This window comes from Nicotiana attenuata, chromosome 7 (genome assembly GCF_001879085.1).
Source record: "Nicotiana attenuata strain UT chromosome 7, NIATTr2, whole genome shotgun sequence".
NCBI lineage: Eukaryota > Viridiplantae > Streptophyta > Magnoliopsida > Solanales > Solanaceae > Nicotiana > Nicotiana attenuata.
The window spans coordinates 101,339,192-101,358,870 of NC_031995.1; the positions used below are offsets into that span (position 1 = coordinate 101,339,192).

Below are 19,679 nucleotides of genomic sequence, written 5' to 3' on the forward strand. Positions count from 1 at the left end.
AAACTTCAGCTCTAGAGCTGAAGTTTTTGTCTTTGTAACCGGAAAACTTCAGCTCTACAGCTGAAGTTTGCCAGTTATAAAATAAAAGCTTAAGCTCTAGAGCTTAAGTTTTCCAGTTATAAGATAAAAACTTAAGCAGTTTTCCAGCTTAAGTTTTCCAGTTATAAAATAAAAACATAAGCTCTAGAGCTTAAGTTTTCCAGTTATAAAATAAAAACTTAAGCTCTAGAGCTGAAGTTTTCTTTTAGTTACTGGAAAACTTCTAGCTCTNAAACTTAAGCTCCAGTTATAAAATAAAACTTAAGCTCTAGAGCTTAAGTTTTTCAGTTATAAATAAAACTTAAGCAGTTTTCAGTTATAAAATAAAAACTTAAGCTCTAGAGCTGAAGTTTTTGTCTTTGTAACCCGGGAAAACTTCAGCTCTACAGCTGAAGTTTGCCAGTTATAAAATAAAAGCTTAAGCTCTAGAGCTTAAGTTTTCCAGTTATAAAATAAAAACTTAAGCTCTAGAGCTGAAGTTTTCCAGTTATAAAATAAAAACTTAAGCTCTAGAGCTGAAGTTTTTCTATTTTGTAACTAGGAAACTTCAGCTCTAGAGCTGAAGTTTTTGTCTTTGTTTCTTGTACTGTTTCTTGTACATTCATCAAAGGAATTACATGGAAATATCTAGCAATTTTTGGCGGATAGTCTTGAAATATCATGTTTAAGTAGCTACATATTATCTCCCGTTAAAATTTGTTTGAATGGTCAATGAAAATCTGACGATTACATATCGTGCAAAGCTAAATCCAGAAAATCTATCTTCTTCAGTTACCGCAAAGCATGAAACTAGCAAGTTCCAATCTCATATTCTATTTGTAAAGGCTTATCTCAAACACTAACTACAGTGAAGAGCAAGAACTGTGGTATTGAAGAAGAAGAAGAAGAAGAGGAGGAGGAGGAGAAGGGGAGGAGAAAGGGAAGCTGAAGTTTTTTAAAAAGTGGGTACAGGTGCAAACAGAAAGACAAAGCGGCTACAGGTTAAAAGGGGGCGCCCAAATAGGGCGCCCTGTGCAATTTTTACAGAAATTTTGGTGCGTTTAAGTGGGCTTTTGGACATAGGAATTGTCAATTGTAAAATTCCGGAGAAAGTTCAAAAAAAAAAACGGACTTTGAAAATTAGAGTTGTATTTGGACATGAATAGAATTTGGAGATGTTTTTGAATTCTCGTGAGTAATTTGAAGTGAAAATTTTGAAAAATAATTTTTTGGAGTTTTTCAAATTTCCGAAAAATTCTGAAATACAACTTCAAGTGAAATTTAAAATTTTCATGGACAAAACTAATTCCGGAAAAAATAAGTAAATTTTTCTCAGAAAAAGGTGAAAAAAATTCTTATGGCCAAACGGGCCCTAGGTACTGTAAAGGGTCATTTTGTACGCAGACTAAATTATCTCGAGATTATAGTCCTAGTTTTATAATTCTTTAACCAACTTATCCCTCTTGGGAGGTGAGATAATATAATCCCAAGTTTGATGGGATAAGGTGGGATATCCAAGATTAAGTCTCGGATTAAACTTATACTATGTTTGATTGACGTCAACCAAACACAATATAAGTATAATCTCACACATGATTAATTTATACCGTCAAACAAATACATTATAAATATAATCTCACCTTATCCTACCGTAATCCGCATACCAAATTTTTTTTTTATCTGCCTAAACTTAATAGTTAAAATTGTTAATAAAAAGTAAAAGATGCCCAAATTCTCAACGAATTACTTAGCAGAAATATAAAAAGGGAAATTCTCAAATTTACCACCATGGGTTTGGAGACCAACTTCTCTGAATGCACATGCAAGTCAGTACTTTTATATACATAAAATGTCAGTAGAATAATTTAGCACTATACAAGAAAACAGAAAGTCAACTAAAATTTCAGAAATCCTTGTGGCATTTATGAAAATGCTTGAACCCAAGAGGACAAGAAAAGAGGGTAACAAGTCAATCAAAGAATCATCCAACTGAAAAGATGTTAAATAGCTCTAGACACTAGGAAAGCAATCAATTCAGAATATGACCTAGGAGTATAATAATGTACAATATCTTTCAATATTAGGATAGAAGGGGAGTCTCGGGCGTAACTGATAAAGTTATTGTCATGTAATTAGGAGGTCATCGGTTCAAGCCATAGAAACAAACTCTTGCAAAAATACAGAGTAAAGCAGTGTACAATAAACTCTTATAATCCGGCCCTTCCCCTGACCCCGCGTATAATAGGAGCTTAGTACACCATGTGACTAGGAGGTCACAGGTTCGAGCCGTAAAAACGGCCTCTTGCAAACACCCTCTTGAAAGGGGAGCCTAGGATAAAGTTGTCATGTGACCAGGAGGTCACGGATTCGAACCGTGGAAACAGCTTCTTGCAAAAACGCAAGGTAAAACGGAGTACACTAGACCCTTGTGATCTGACCCTTCCTTGGACCCGCGTATAGCGGGAGCTTAATGCACCATGGGACCATAACCGTGAAAACAACCTTTTACAAAAATACAAAGTAAGAGAGCATACAACAGACCCTTATGGTCCGGCCTTCCTCGATTCCGCGTGTAGCTTAGTGTACGTGACTGTCCTTTTTTTATATTTCAATATTAGGATGAAAAGACCTCAAAAACAGTGCTTACACAGTTCCACTACAGTAATACTCGTAGAAATTTACATCTTTTCAAAGTTTTTGTCTTTCCCTTTTTCTGTTCCCTTCCCCCTCTGTGATGTTACAAAAATGGCCCACAGATTTTAGAAACTAAAGTTAACAGATGATTGAACTATCAATATATCTTTTTCACTTGGTACAATCCAACAGTTTATATTTGTGAACCATAATAACCATAATACGTTACTTTGTAATATACTCAAAAGTTCATTGATCTTTTCATCCCAACTATTGATTTTCTTGATTCAGGTCCTACGTGCTTCTCTTGATCCCCACCATTAATGATATCATCATCCATTTTGCCATCAGTCTCTTCATCTGGAAAAACATCCCAGGAATGATAAGAAATAGAAATCATCAACAAAAACTTTTAAGAATAAGAAAACAAAATTTTAATAGAAAATGATATTATATAGCCGCTCTCAAAATAATAGCGGAAAAAATATATATTTTCTTTTTGTATATATACACATTTCTGTATGTTATATACAAAAATATACAGAATTTATATACTTTGCGGCTACCAAATATAAATAGAAAAAAGTGACTGTTGTATATTGTTGCTAAGCCAAAACATGGAACTTTTTGCTCCTTGCTTTTTCGCTTCAGGGTTGACAGTCGATCTCAACTAGTTTGAGATTGAAGAAACATAGTTGCTGGTATTGTTGTTATCTTTAGGTTGAGGGAGGAGGATTGCAACTATATACTCCCGTTTAAAGTTTTGGCACATCCAAGAAAACTATCTGATAGTATTAATCATAAGGGATATTTAACTAAGTTACCATTATAGTCTTGGAATAGTAAGAGTGACTTCTTAGTTTTCTAAAATGACAAATTTATTGGAACAATTTATTTATTTTGGCTATAAAAGGATCGAAAGGGGAATATAATTCATCTGAATTAAGATGGGGCACTTGTTAGTACTTAATATACTTGGGCACGACGAAAAGTAGTGATACCTGAAGCACTGCCTAGAGAAAATTCAGTGAGACGTCGGACACAATCCTTGAGCGTTTGGAGCTCAGCTTCTTTCTCATGGAGTTTGGAATGAGTTTGGCGCAGCTCAGATTCCAGTTCAACTATCTGGCTTTCTTGTTGTTCAATGAGCAGATGACACAGCTTTTGATCCAGTTCAGATGGCAATACACCACTGAATTGATAAGTTTCCGCGTTGCGGTCATCGGCTAAGTTAAAGTCTTTCTCCTGGAAGACATCCTGTACAGCAAAAATCAACAGTTACAAATGAAATTAGGTAATAAAGATGAAATAGGCGCCTTAAGTTGGCAGGGAGTGTATTGTCTTTAATCTGTTGTCGCCATTTATCTGAACTCACCACAAAACTCAAAAGGACTATACATGAATACTCCTAATGATATCGGAAAAGTATCAGCACTGCCATATACAGTTGCAATTAAACACAAATAAGATATGTAGGCCATTATGAGAATGATAAATCAAATTTAGATGTGTAACAGAGAAAATCCCATTTGATTTGCTGCAGTGGTTGCATGGATTAATCATAGGCCATGAGGGGCTGTCCAACCATTTCTAGGTAGAAAATGGATGTATTAGCTTTGTCATTTAAGTCCAAACAACCTAACCTAAGAATAATTTCTAACTATTGTTTGCGTCTATGTGACTTTATTTAATTCAAATTCATATTACCTCGTAACAAGAATAAAAAGGGCAGTCCGGTGCACTATGCTCCCGCTATGCGCAGGGTCCGAAGAAGGGCCGGAGCACAAGAGTCTATGGATTGACCAATTGCAAAATTGGACATGGGAAAATGATGACTTGGCAATTACCATCTAAATTTGATCATAGAAAATATTAGTGAACCCATCTACTGTTAAGACATATAACTATAGTAGTAGGATAGATATTAACAATGAGACTAAGGCCTCATTGTTTGAAAACCCTTGAAAATGATTAGTAAAAAGGATAGATATTAACAATGAGACATTATTTGCACTTAATGGAGGCAAGAAACGGAATGGTTTAGACCTCAGACCATTAAGTGCATTTATTTTTCCTTTAAGATTAACCACTTAATAGGTCTGAATGATTCAGATTTTTCGAACAATTTTAACATTATTAAGAGGCTATTCAAAGATTTTTGTGAATGATTTTGCACCACCACTCTATCAACAACCACAACCAATAACCAGTGCACGATAATCAGCTACCACCAACCACCACTCTCAACCACGACTACAACCGCCTCGGTTGTTGCCAACCACCACCGCCAGTCACTACCGCATCAATTACCTCCACCATCACAACTATCTCCACTACTAACCACCACGACACCACTAACATTTCCAATCAACATCACCACAGCCATTACCACCAACCACCTCTACCATTGCACAACCACCATCAACACCACCACGACCACTATCACCGCCACCGGCCAACCACCAACTTACTACCTCATAATTTGTGGATATAATATTTAAATTATTTTATTTGAATTTCATTTATTAATTTATAAATATTCGGATATTGAGAAAACAAACAGTTCTAATCATTCAATATTCAGATCTAAATACAACATATTAGTATTCAAATGTGAATCCAGATTCAGACATCTTAATCTTAAAAAAAAGCAAACAGCCCCCAAGTTACTTGATAAGTACATATGGAATACATTTGTATCTGTTTATCTGCCCCTATAACTATTTGGTGAATCAAAATATTCCCTCTGACTATGATTTTTCCAAACATTTTTAAATTTTTTTTTTTGGTAAGAACTATGACTTAAAATAATTTCTGAACATGTAAATTTTATTTAAGAAATTAAGGAATCGTGCCTATTTCACGCCGAAATTAGACGTTTCAACCATCTTACTCCGAACTCCATCACTCGTTGTGGATTGGGGGAGTAGTGTCCTTTTGCAAATAACAATTTAAATGTCTTACATCCAGATGGAGCTTAAGAAGATTTTTAGTAAAATTTGCTTCGAATGGACCCAACGAAAATGTACTAGTTCACAAATATAGGTAGAAATCATTAAAAAGGTTGAAAACTACGAAATTGTAGATTGATAACACAGAGAGCGGTTGAGTGGAGAGGACAAGAAGGAAATGCTTATTTTCACACCCGACAAGGAAGAAAGACAAACAAATCAATATGGATTGAGAAAATAAGGAGGTTAGACAAGACCAACAACAACGACCCAGTGTATTCCCACAAGTGGAAGAGGTTAGACAAGACCATGTAGAGGAAATTTATTTCACATTGAGCTCACCTTACAAGGATCTCTTCCTCCATCCAAATCTGTACCTTCAGTAGCACACCATGGAAGCTTTTGTAACTCGGACTCGAGCTCCGCTTCCAACTGATCCATTTCCATTACCTCAAGTTGCGGCTCTTCTGTAACGACACTGCTTGCACATTCACCTTCCTCGGCCACCTGGTGATCTACTGCTCTAAAACTATTCCTGTTTTCGGTGCTAGTCTCAGGAAAGGTACGTATCATGCATTCTCCATCACTCTTTTTATTTGTTTCAGCTTTATTTTTTGAAGCATGTAGGTCATGTGCAACTTTTCTCCTAGAAAGTTCAGCTTTTAATTCTTCTACAGCTTTTGCAGTTTCATTCATGGTAAAATTGAGCCTATTGATCTCAGATTTCCCAGCTGACATCATGCACATCATTCCAATTCCTAGTCCATAACCGAAAAAGGAATTACCTGGAAACGTAAAACATATTAAGGAATTAGGTTCATCTAATTGGGGCAACTTAATACAAGAGAAGAATATTCATTCAAACAAAAGGGCAGCCCGGTGCATTAAGCTCCAGCTATACGCGGGGTCCGAGGAAGGGCCGGACTACAAGGGTCTATTGTACGCAGCCTTACCCAGCATTTCTGCAAGAGGCTGTTTCCACGGCTCGAACCCGTGACCTACTGGTCACATGGCAGCAACTTTATCAGTTACGCCAAGGCTCCCCTTCTATTCGTTCAAACAAGATTGTCAAAATAACATGCAAATAGCAAATTTCAGTCACATCTTCTAGTCGACCAATAAGATAGGAGTTTGCATTGAGCCATATGATAATAAAGTGATGGAAGACAGTGCACCCAACGACCAAAATAGTTTATTGAGATTTGGTCTCATACTGATTATCTCCACAATCCAGTGAAAATTTGTTTTGACTCTCTATTCTACTAGCAGTTTACCAGACACAAGCAGAGCCATTTAACCACAAAAAAGGTGTTCCATTGATGTATCAAAATGCAGATTATCATTATCTCTACTGCTGGTACTACTGGTCAAACTCACTACAGAAGAGGACCTCAAAAAAACCTTCTCACCGCATTCAAGTAAAAGAAAGACCGAGTAGATGAATATTGGAAAGCAGACCACATAGCTAATGAATATGAGCTAGGCAGTGACCAGTGCAGATACTCCGCTGTCCTTTTCTATTTGAAGAATTTAACACATTCCGAACATAAGGAAGACGTTACCAATATCTAGTAGAGCTATGCTAAACAATGTACAAAAGTAACTCTGCCCTCTGCAATTTTATAACTCCTTTGACAAATTTCTGCCCAAAGTAAATGATCCCATTACCTTGAACTGGTGGGAGATAGTATGTACCAGGTGGATTTAGTCGAGGTGCGCGCAAGCTGGCCCATACACCACCGTCATAAAAACAAATGATCCCATTACTTGGAACCACCAAGTTCTATGCTTCAAAATCCAATACTCCTTCAAGCAAACTTTGAACATAAGAGGATTCGACCATGATGATTCCAATTTGAGTTTTTCTACTTACATTAGATAAGTAGAATAGACCGTGGAGACAGCCTCCTGCCCAAATGCAAGGCAAGGCTGCATACAATAGACCGTTGTGGTCCAGCCCTTCCGGGGGTCCCACGTTCCTCGGGTCCCGCGCTTAGCGGGAGCTTAGTGCATCGGGCTACCCTTTTCAACTTACATTAGAAAAGTAGAATAGATCGTGGAAACAATCTCTTGCCCAAATGCAAGGTAAACCTGCGTACAACAGACCTTGTAGTCCGGCCCTTCCCCGGGTCCCGCGTTCCCTGGGAGCTTAGTGCATCGGGCTACCCTTTTCTACTTACATTAGATAAGTAGAACAGACTGTGGAAACAGCCTCTTGCCCAAATGCAAGGTGAGGCTGCGTACAATAGACCCTTGTGATCCGGCCCTTCCCGAGTAGCGGGAGCTTCGTGCATCGGGCTGCCCTTTTCTACTCACAATAGATAAACACAAATCTGAACCAGTACATTATAATTTGTGAGCCATTGGTATTTCTGTGAACAACAAAAAGCCGAATTAATGGATACTAGTTAACTAAAAACAAGAAAATATAATCCACAACAGAAATCCAAACACAATCCTTACTAAAGCATGGTTGCAAAAAACACCAACTATTGATCCTAAAGAAGAAAAAAACAAGTTTTTAATGTAAAGAAGACGTTTTTAGGACAATGCATACCTTTAGAAGCACAGGAATCGCATTTCCCTGAAGGAACCTTATTAGTTCTCCTCTTCTTCAAACAAACATAAAATCTCTTCCCATTCCCATTCCCATTCCCATTCCCATTCCCATTCCCACTCTTCCTCTTATCCAACATAAACAATTCCTTTTCACCACCCCTTACATTTCCACATTTTTTTCCTAACTTCCCACCATTATTTCTCTTACACTCCATTGCATTCCCTTTGCTCTTTCTAGAACCTTCCACACTTTGCTTCCTCGAATTCCTACACCCCATTTCAGAACCAGAAGCACTAGAAAACCTAAAAATTGAATCATGAGAAAACCCCTCAATCTGTTCTTGAATGCTGCAGTCAAGATTACATGCAAAGCTTGATTCTTTATGCTGAAAAGAGGCCTTAAACCCTTCTTCTGTGTCATTGGGTTTATCACGTTTACTGTTAATTTCATGATTAGTGATAAAGCTTGAATCTTTACCACATTTTATGTTAGTTTCAGTGTAAACAGAAGTGGGTTCAGCAGCATTTTGCTTAAATATTTTCTTGGCTAGAAAACCAGATCCTGCTGCTGCTGCAACTACCAAAGCTGGCCACATTGAGTGATTATTTTTTTTCAAGAATCTAAATTAGGGTTTGAAATTTGAAGAAACCAGAAACTAGCGATCACACTCAAAAAAAATATGCTAATTTGCTAGGCAGTAAATGTTGTTGAACTGACAATTTCTGTGAAAGTGACAAGCTTTGAATATAGTGTGTGTGCCACCATGTGGGGAGAGAGTCAGAGGAAAAAGAGAACGTTTCGGCTCAGTGTTAATACGTGTCTTTCATCTAAGTTTGTTCACGTGCTTCCCGCTTTTTGATAAATTTTCAATTTTGTGTTTGAGTGTTTCTCTCCCCTTTATTGGTCTTTTGGAAGTAGAGGTCTAAGGCTTAGAGATTTTGGGCCAATTTACCTAGAGTGGAATGGGGATCCGATTTTGGAATCGTTGTTTAAGCGGTAGTTCGGAACGGGTCTATGGATCTTGTGACCCAAGAGAAACTATATTGAGGCCTTTGAGTTTATTTTACGAAATTTTACCTTTTATAATAAGATTGATACCTTATTTATTATAAATAAATATTTTAAAAAAAATTATTTTTTATAGCTAACTTTTAATTTTTATAGCAAAATATCTATTTATGGTCACTTTCTACCTTTAAACTATTAAATATGTTGTGTATTATTTTTTTTTCTCTCCTTCTCTCTTCCCTCGCTCCTCCTTTCTCTTTCCTCTTTCTTCTCTTTTTCCCCCGTTTTTTCCTCCCCTGCCTTTAGAAACCCTAGCAGGGGCTGTGTTCCGTCAATGACAGATCCGGCCGGCGACCACTTCCCCCCTTCCTTGTTGTGTCACCCCTAACCCCCTCCCACGGCTGGCGATTTCTTTCACACGGTTGTGTTACACATTCTAAAGTTTTTTTAAATTTTGCATTGATTGTTCATGTTTGCCTTGTGAGATATGAAGAAGTTCTGTCTCTAGTTTCCGTTTGATCCTTTAAATTGGTACTTCTTCAACAACTGTCTTCATGTAACCGGCATCGACGCCCCACATGGCGGCGGCCTGGATATCAGTGGATTGGGGACGGAATTTGGGGCTGAGGAACTTGAAGAGTTTGTTACCTTTTTTTTCATTGTATTTCAATGTATCTCGCTGTATTCCATGTATTTCATTGTATTCACCTTCTCGTTGTATTGCATGAATGTATTCATATGTTTTTTTAATTAATATAATTTACGTATTCAAATGTATATATGTATTCAAATGTATCTACAGTATGTATTCCTATATTTTTGCACTATAGATGACCTGTTATACTTCATGTATTCAATGTATTTTTATGTATTTAACTGTATTCAATGCAATTATATAATTTTAATATATAAAACTATTTGTACAGATACCACTAAAAAATATTTTAGTAAAGATACCACTAAAAAAAGAAAGGATGGATTGAATCTCTGAAGATTGCTCTATTTTTTGGGTGTTTTTCGGTTGAGAATCTTTTCTATAACTGAAAATACAAATTTTGTGTGTTATAATTGAGTTCGTTGAGTTATATTAGGAGTCTATCGCGTTAGTTGATTCACTTACCGTTTTTAAACAGCTCAAGAGTTTTTTTTCGCAAATTTTGTTACTGTATTCACGAATACGCTCGAATACATTCTCTGATTAGCTGGATTCCCCTGTTTTTCGCTGAGTTTTGTTACTGTATTCATGAATACAATAGCAAAAATACATCGAATACAGTCTATAACAACTGAAAACATATCTATAGGAAGTAATTTAGTAAATGATAGCTATAGCAAGCTAATAATCACTAAAACATAGTGGTTTCTGAAATTTTTCTTCAATTTATAAATTTTTTACACTAACAACAAATTTTGTTTTCTAAACAACATATTAATCATTTAAGACAAAAAATAGCGAACTTCAAAAAAAGAAGGGGAAGAAGATTGCAAATAATAAAGTGGTGGATTGTCATATGTTGAGGTCCATAACTCAAAGTGAAAATTTTGATTTGACTATCATTACAATCAAGAAAAAAGAAATAAATATACATAACGTAATAGCTTATGTTTTGAGCATTGACGGTGTAAAAAATATTTACTCTTTTGATCAATTTAAATGATAATTGTGTCATTCAATTAATTAGTAGCACTTATTGGTGAATATCTAAAATAAATTGTAAATAACCTAATATAATATGTTGAACTACACTAAAAGAAAACTGGTGCATGAATGCTTTTGTGTTCATGCAGTTTCAGAGAAGATTGTCAAAAAGATTCATTATGTTGTCAATATATATAACTTAATTTCAATATAAAAAAATTAAATTAAATTGAAGAGTGAAGCAAATATATTAATTAATAAGTGAAAATTTTATCATAATTTATGAATTTATTAGTATAAAATAACCTTAATCAAATAACAAAAAATATAATGTAACACTTTTCTTTATAAAAAATATTTATATAAATTATATACAGTAATAATAATAATAAGAGTTAAAAGAAAATTTGGGGCCTTCAATTTTTGGGGGCCTTAGGCGATGGCCTCACTAGCTTAGACTTTAGAGCCGCCCTGGTTGTAGCCGAAGTTTAAATTTTCTAGAATCGTTGTTTAAAGTTATAAATTTTATCTGAAGTTGCTAAGTCACATACATGACCGAACTTCAGCCAAATATGGATGAAGTACCGACAAGGGCGAATTTATAGGCAATATTATGTGGTACGTGAACTCATGATCTCTGTAAAATTAGATATTATATATATATATATGTTCTAAAATTGGTAAAATATTAACTGTTGGCACTCATTCTCCAAGAAATTTGAATTGTGCAAAGGTTGGGTTGTTGACCAAGATGAACAGGGATCAATTCTTATAGACATTTTCTGCATGCGTTTAAGTCATATTTTTTTGTGCATTTCCTCCATAAATGGCTGACGCTTCAACAATTTTTTGCGTGCACTTTAGCCACATATAGCTAAAATTTAGGCATTTATGCTTGATTTTCAATTGCCCAAAAATAGCAACTTGTTCTTTGAATTTCAATAATTCAACATATATTCAACACCCAAAAGTTTTTCAAATGAGCACAAATTTGAAACATAAGTTCCAAAAATCATAAAGAACAAACATCAATCATCAATTTTCAAAAAGATAACAAATCTATCAATTGATTTATGATGATGTCTAGATTATAAAATAAAATAAAAAGTGGCATGTACTACCAAAAATGTTGTTCTATGTTTGGTACTATTTACCCTTAAAATCGGATAATAATTGAATATAGAAGTGGTTTTAAGGATATGTGATTTCACTTGGCACAAATGATAAATATAAGAATTGATGATAGAAATTACAGTAAAATAAAGCAAACAAATATGATGAACGATTATGACCCTCGAGCTAATAGCCCTCGAATCAACTGAACAAGCGAATGAATATATGAACTGAACAACAGAGCTTGCAAGGAATAAAATATGGTATATTGCTTTGATATGCGTGAATGTAAGGTTGTTACAAAATGATTAGAACCCTCTTTATATAGTAGAGGAATCCTATCTATGGTACAATTCTAATTACAGAAGTAAATCCCATGATTAGCTAAACAACCGCCCTTGATTTGATCTGTTCTGAGATTTTTGCCATGATCTTCGACCAGTCACGGTTATCTCGCCTTTCCCTTATTATGCTATCTTCGGTCTTGCTCTATGTTTGTCCCATTCGACCTCGATCAATACTAGTTTTGATCTTGCTAGGTACCTCGAATCCCGAACTCGGTGCCTTATCCTTATATCTCAGCCAGATATGCTATGGGGCTGATCCTCGATCCATCCCCCGGTCTCGGTCAATCAGTAAAATCGGATGGGCTCGATTTTAACCGTATATAGATAGTCCCCTCATTTTTTGGAATGTAACGACAAGAAATGAATTGAGCCTTCGAATTTATCCTCGATTTATCATGATGTAAGCGGTAGAGGTGACTGAAACGTCCCGTCGGTTCGGTTTCCCAGGCATTTAAGGCGCGTTAGTTGCTGGTCGGCCACTAGCAACTTTGAACCGTCGCCTTGAAACCCATAAATAGGCCTCTTTTCCACTTTTTCAAACTTTACTTTTAATCTCTTCTGCTCTAATCTGCAAAGATCTTTGCATTTTTCAAGTTCTTCTTCTGAAAATCTTCAAGTTTCATTGCTAGCCTCTTCTTAAAACGCCAGATATCCTAATCTGTGATGACCCAAAGGGTCATCTTATGTTTTAGAACTCGATTCCGTGTTCCTAGGTCTTCAAAACTTCATTTTATTCCTCCTCGATTTGCGTGGGCAGTCGGGGCGTGTATCTAGAAAGCTTTTATGTGAAAAATTGAAGAAATAATAATTTTTGGTATCGGGCCCGTATTTTGGTTCCGGAGCCCGGTACAGGTCCGTTATGATATTTATACGTTATATGTGAAATTTGGTGAGAAACGGGACTGATTTGACGTGATTCGAACCTTGGGTTAAGAAAATAGAAGTTTTAAAACTTTCTTGAAAATTCCATGCAATTTGGTGCTAAATTCGTAGTTCTAGGTGTTATTTTGGCGATTTGATTGCACGAGCAAGTTTGTATGATGTTTTAAGACTTGTGTGCATGTTTGGTTTGGGTCCCCGAGGGCTCGGGTGAGTTTTGGATAGGCTACAGAGTGATTTGGAACTTAGAAAAGTTGCTGGTGTTCTTCAGCAGTGTTGCAGGCCTCAGACCTCGCAAATGTGAGGTCAAGGTTCGCATTTGCGACTATTGTGGAGGTCGCATTTGCGGGGCTTTCATCGCAAATACGAAGGAAGTTGGGCCAGCCTATGTTCGCAAATGCGAACAACCTTCGCATTTGCGGAGTGGTCAGGGGAAGGGGGTCCTTCACAATTGCGACAATTAGTTCGCATTTGCAATAGTAGCAGATATGCGACAGGTTCGCATTTGTGATGCCAGTCTCGCATTTGCGAGCTTCGCAATTGCGACATCTACAACTGTGCAAAAAGGGACTTAGACGGGATTTTTGATTAATTTCCCAAATTTTCAAAACCTAAACCTCAAGGGGCGATTTTCTAAAAACCACTTCTTCCGCAAATCATATGTAAGTGATTCTTGGATCCGTTCTTTCAATCTTTTACTTCTTTTCACAAGATTTCATCCTAGAATCTGGGGGTTTTCATGGTCGAATTGGGGATTTTTGGGTAGAACTTAGGAATTTCGAAACTTGAGGATTTAGACCTCAAATTGAGGTCGGATTCCAAAACCAATTGTATATCCAGGCTCGGGGGTGAATGAGTGATTGGATTTTGGTCCGAATTTCGGGTTTTGACCAAGCGGGCCCGTGGTCGGTTATTGACTTTTTGGGGAAAATATTAGAAAACTTATAATTATGCATTGGAATTGATTTCTTTAGCGGTAAACGATGTTATTAAGATAATTATGACTAGATACGAGTGGATTGGAGATGGAACCTAGAGGAAAAGCGGTAATTGAGCTTTGAGTTGGCCGTTGGATTAAGGTAAGTGTTGTGTCTAACTTTGATTCGAGGGATTTGGAATCCCCGACTTATTTGCTATGTAAAAATCCATGTGTGTGGCGTATAGGTGAGGTGACGAGTACCTATGCGCCGCCAAATTATCTGTTTAGCCTGACCCTTTCCCTGTTCCTAATGTATTGTTTTCTTGTCTTAACTGCTACATGCTTATTGGTGCTTCCATGTAAAATTGCTTCTTGTTAAATGTTGTTTTCTTTATTGAAGGTAGTAATTGTTCCGTAGTTTCATTGTGTTACGTTATTGGTTTAAGTTGGTTTATCGGAGTATCATGGTATATTTTGGTTGGTCTCGTTGTGTAGTAGTAATTGAGTGAAGTTTCATAAGTGTATAGCCTTCTATTTGTTTTGGTTGGAGGCATAAATATTGTGGAGGGTTTGAGATGAATTGTGAAATACTTGTTCTTATTGTATGATTGGTACTAATATGGTGGGATCTGGTTGCACGCCGCAACATGAGGAATAAGGGTGAAATGTAATTGTCTGGTGGGATCGGATTGTGCGCCGCAACAGGAGTAATAAGGGTTGATTGGTGGGATCGGGTTGCATGCCGCAATAGGATGAATAAGGGTGATATATTGAGGAGTGATAAGGGTGGATTGGTGAGATCGGGTTGCACGCTACAACATGAGTAATAAGGTGAATGTTCATATTGTTACTGATTATATGGTGGGATTGGGATGCGCGCCACATCATTTTGTTGGTTATGTATTCTTCTTCTGTTGTGATTTATTTTTGTAGCATTGTAGCTCTCTTAAGGATTGGTTATAGCTAAGTACTGGCAAGATAAATGAGTTCCATATTAATTTACTGCAAGTTACTGTTCCATTTCGTTCCGTACTTCCCTTTTGGCTTTGTTATATATTGTATGCGGGTTATATTGTAAATGCCCTGCCGTAGCCTCGTCACTACCTCGTCGAGGTTAGGCTCGCACTTACCAGTACATAGGGTCGGTTGTATTGATACTGCACTTTGCGCTTTCTGTGTAGATTTCGGAGCTGGTAGTGGCTGATCGAGAGGTCAGTTGCAGATACTCCATCCAGGAGACCCAAGGTAGTCCTGCTGGCGTTCGCAGGCCCTGACGTCCCCTCCTATGTTTCTGTTATCCTATTTTCTTTTCTTTCGTGGCAGATGTATTTTCTTTCAGACCAGTATTTATAGTAAATCGTAGTATGTTCGTGGATTGTGACACCAGTTTCTGGATGGTAACAGTTTCGTTATTGCTAATAGTATATATATAACCGATTAATTATGTACTTTCACATTTATTTCATTTTGATTTAGTTTTCTTAAATTTTAACTTATAAAATGTAAAGGAAAAAGATGAATATAATCCCCGTCGCGACGGTGGGAAATTCGGATCGTGACATAATCCCGGTTCTTCCTCTATCAAAAATGGCTAAGACCTCCAAAACTGTCCCTCACAAAGAAACCGCCTCTTCATCAACGTCGCCGGTGCCGCCGCCACGGCGGAACATTCTCTTGCGGACTTCGTTCCGACGAAATGTGCCACTGCTGCTGATTTCAAAGTGGAGAACACACCCTTGACACCGGGCCGATGTGAACCCATGTCAAGGTATATGTGTACGATTACCGAATGCCTCATCGAGAAGGTCAAAGAGGAGTGCAACTGGGTAGGCATGGACATTATAGTGCTTAGCCCCGAAGAATCCATCACTACTTACGAGGAGGGGTATCTGAGTGTCTACACCTACCCCTTCAAAATAAGTCCCTTGGACCCTATCATCGTTGTCTTTTGCAAGAGGTACGATGTCACTCTAGGCCAAATCCACCCATCGTTTTGGAGGATCGTGATCCTCCTTCGATTCTTTGTTAGCAAGATCGAGGGGCATCCTTTTACCCTCGATCACCTCATGTGCCTCTACGGCCCCCGGCTTTATCAAGGAGGCATGATCAAACTTTATCGTCGAGCTACCAAACCCCGTTCTTAAGCATAGACGAGACTCGAGATCGAGGTTGGATGGGAAGGTTTGTCTGAATAAAGACTTCAGATCTAATCCCGCCATAGATATGTCGTTCCCTGAAAGGTGGAACATGAAACATAAGTGTTGCTTGGTCTTTCAAGTATCATTATTGCCATTATGCTTTCTTGTTTTCCCCTCATCTAAGTTTTTTGGGTTGCAACCAAGGCTGCTATGCCGGAAGTGATCCCCAACCCGAGGCAATGGGTCGAGGGATTGGTGTCACAAAAAACTTATTCCGAGCGTGCTTGGATGGAATTGTCAAGGGGCCGATGGGAGGCTCAAAACCATGGTGATCTTTTTTCTTCAGCAAGGTTTCCATTCGGACTTTGTTATTGTACTTACTCATTTTTTCCATTTTGTAGGCCTTGGGAAGGACGTGCCAATGAGGCCCCCCTCTGCTGAAGAAGAGGCACTCCTCTCCCCGTCTGCCCCGAAGCAGGGCAAAGAGAAGAAAAGAAAAGAGGCTCCGAGTTCCCCAAGCCCGGAAAAAAAAGGCCAGCCATGAGACCCCGTAAGCCTAAGGGGGATGTTGTCCACGTAACTCTGGAGTCCGCCCACCAACTATTGGATGAGACCGAAGACGAAGGTGAAGAAGAAGAAAATTCCGGATTGGTGCCTCGTGCGCGAGCTGGCACCGAGGTTCAAAGAACCACTGGACAGGCGGGAGCCGAAGCTGCTTTGTCTCGATCTGATGAGCCTGAACCGGAAAGAGTTGAAGATGCCTCACCTCGAGATGGGGAGGCCATCGAGGAGGCGGTTGAGGCTGGAGTAGAAACTGAACTCGAGGCTCCCCGAAATAAAGATGATGCCTCTAAAGACCCGCTTGGGGCAATAGTGATTGGGGACTCCTCCTCATTCCCTCCAGTTTCAGATTCGGTGATACATGATGCTCAGGCGGCGGATACTTGTCACGGAGAAGGGGTCCACAGGGAGGAAGATTTTTTTGTGTGGCTATTTCGCCAATGTGGAAGATGTCACCGGTTTGGGTGATTTGGACGTGCGAAGGAAGAGCTCGAATGAGGCTTCCTCGAGCTATACACTGACCAACCAATTCTCGGCTCCCAACGTTAACCCCGATCGAAAGTGGCCTCTTATCATCTCGATCCCGAAAGATACACAAGTTTTCTCTACCCCCGTAGGGTGGCAAGTTATCTTCGATGCTTGGTCAACGAAGAGGACCAAGCCAAAATAAATGCAGTGGATATTGCCTGCTTGTTCAACGAGGCCCAGCATGCTCTGAATTGGGTAAGTTCAAGGACCATTGTCTTTTCATGACTTTTGACTTGTAGATATCTCTAATATTTCTTCCTTTCTTGCAGGCTTTAGTGTTGCACCACGAGGCCTTTCTTCGAGTCCGAGAGGAACGCAAGGTCGAGGTCCAAGGTCTCACTGAGAAGTGCAACACTTACAAGATTCTCAGTGAGAAGCTCCAGGTGGACCTAGTAGAGGCTCGAAACGCACATGAAGAGATGGACGAGCAGGTATTCCGAGTTCTTCATGATAGTGAGGACAAGTCGGAGATAATGACTAACAATCCCATTCTGTAGGTTCGATAGAGGCTCGAACATATCAAGGGCTTTCAAGGGCAAATAGACGAAGTGCGAGCCGAAGTCGAACGCTTAAAGGGATGTATGGACATCCTGGCTGCACAAAAGGAGACCGTTCAAGCAGAGTTGGATTTCGCCAAGTTACAGCTTCGATATGCAAGGGACAATGGCTCGGTCCAAACGAAGAAGGTTGAGGAGCACGAATCCAATTTAGCCAATCTGGCCAAGGAGCTCGAGGTTTCCAGATCTGAAGTGGTCGCGGCCAATATTAAGGCCCAGGCTACTGCGGATCAATACAAAGTCGATGCCAAAGCCACCCTCGAACAAGCCAGGGGCATGGTTGATCATTCGAAGTGGCAGGCTCGAAGGGAGGTTCTCGAGGGGGTCCTTGCTCAAAGTGTCGACGTATCTGCTGAACTCGAGATCGCCAAGGCTGAGGAAGCAAAGGCTCAAAATTTAGCATTTCCCAATGAGGATTCTGAGGATGTGAGTGGATATGGTGGAGAAGATTCTGAGGGCGAAGAAGTTGCTCCCGAAGAAGACTAGGCCTTTAGGATTAGTAGTGTTTCTTTTAAGGCAGTTTTGGCCTTTGTAAAGAGTTCTGACCAGGTCGAGCCGCCCTTGTAAATGATTTTTGATATGCAAAGACCTTTTTCCCTTTTTGCCTTGTCTAACTTTTTGTTTTATTTATGCCTTATGAAATTGCATCCATAGGTTCGAGGCTTAGGCAATTCGACCGAACCGCATAGTTTATGGGATCGAGTGAGTGCTTGCTCGGATTAGAAATAAGGGAACCCTCAGGTTTTATTTGAATGAGGACGTTCTTTTGAACTCGAGAGCAAAAAACAACCCTTAGGCTGAAAAACAGTCCGCGAGTGAGAATTTATTCGAAATCGAGTTGAAGAGCCCTTTGGCTTAATGATCGACTGAGGGTATGTTCGAACTCAGAATTAGGTAGTCCTTAGACTTTCTAGTCAAGTGAGAAGGATCTCTCGAACTTGGACTGAAAGTAGCCCTTATGCTTTTTGTAAATTTTGTATTCGGCCAATCTGGCCTTTGTAAAACGATCGTTTATATAAGGCTTTTTCTATCCTTTTCAGCTTTTAAAGTTTTCCCTTTGTTTATCATTTGCGTTCACAAAGTTTATAATGCCTTAGCATGAAATAATTAAGTCATTTTCGAGGCTCGATACTATCCAAGCCCTTCGTAATTTTGTCGAGGATAGCCTTTTTAACTGGTTTATGAGAATATTCGAAGGCCTATTTTATTACGGAATTGGGACGTCTCTGAACCGCGTCAATTTGGCCGTAGCCTTTAGTTTGGGATTTGCCTCTTGGGCTTGTTTTCCCGTTATACTTCGAGCTTGTTCGAGGTGTCAGTCCCCGAGTGGGGTGGCCGCGGCCTGTAAAAATTGAGGGTTTCCTTTTTAAGGTCTTACGATCTCGTCTATTTTTTGGACGGCAGTCCCCGAATGTGGGGTTAATTATTCGTACTTCAGTTGTGATCGGCCCTTAAGCCTATTTGTAAAATAGATCAGGAGTATGAAATTGTAAAGTAAAATTTTTCTAAGGCATGAGATATTTGGCAAGGAAGAAATACTTCTCTTAATAGATGATTACACATGCATACATATTTGATGTCAGGGCTCGAGCAATCTATGTGGGCACGGCTCATTCGACCATTTGGCCCTTACAAAATTTACCTATCGAGACCCTGTTGTCACAAAGTAACTTCCTTGCAACAAAGTTGTCATTTGAGGGTAATGCCCTCCAGTATTCGAGGTTGATTGTAAAGAAGCCTCGGATACTGTTGACTTGTTCTAAGTTAGCACGATCAATGGTTGCCTCGTTAAAAACCTCGCCGGAAAACCTTTTTGGGACAAAACAT

The 19,679-nt window shown here is 38.7% G+C and overlaps 1 protein-coding gene across 1 annotated transcript; it reads right to left on the reverse strand.

Moving 5' to 3' along the window:
• LOC109229589 lies at window positions 2,609-9,051 on the reverse strand. Its single transcript, XM_019395085.1, has 4 exons — window positions 8,161-9,051; window positions 5,946-6,388; window positions 3,654-3,909; window positions 2,609-3,012 (listed from the first exon to the last, which is right to left on the reverse strand). Exons 1-4 carry the CDS (start codon window positions 8,756-8,758, stop codon window positions 2,894-2,896), a joined length of 1,416 nt encoding a protein of 471 aa, XP_019250630.1. The 5' UTR covers window positions 8,759-9,051; the 3' UTR covers window positions 2,609-2,893.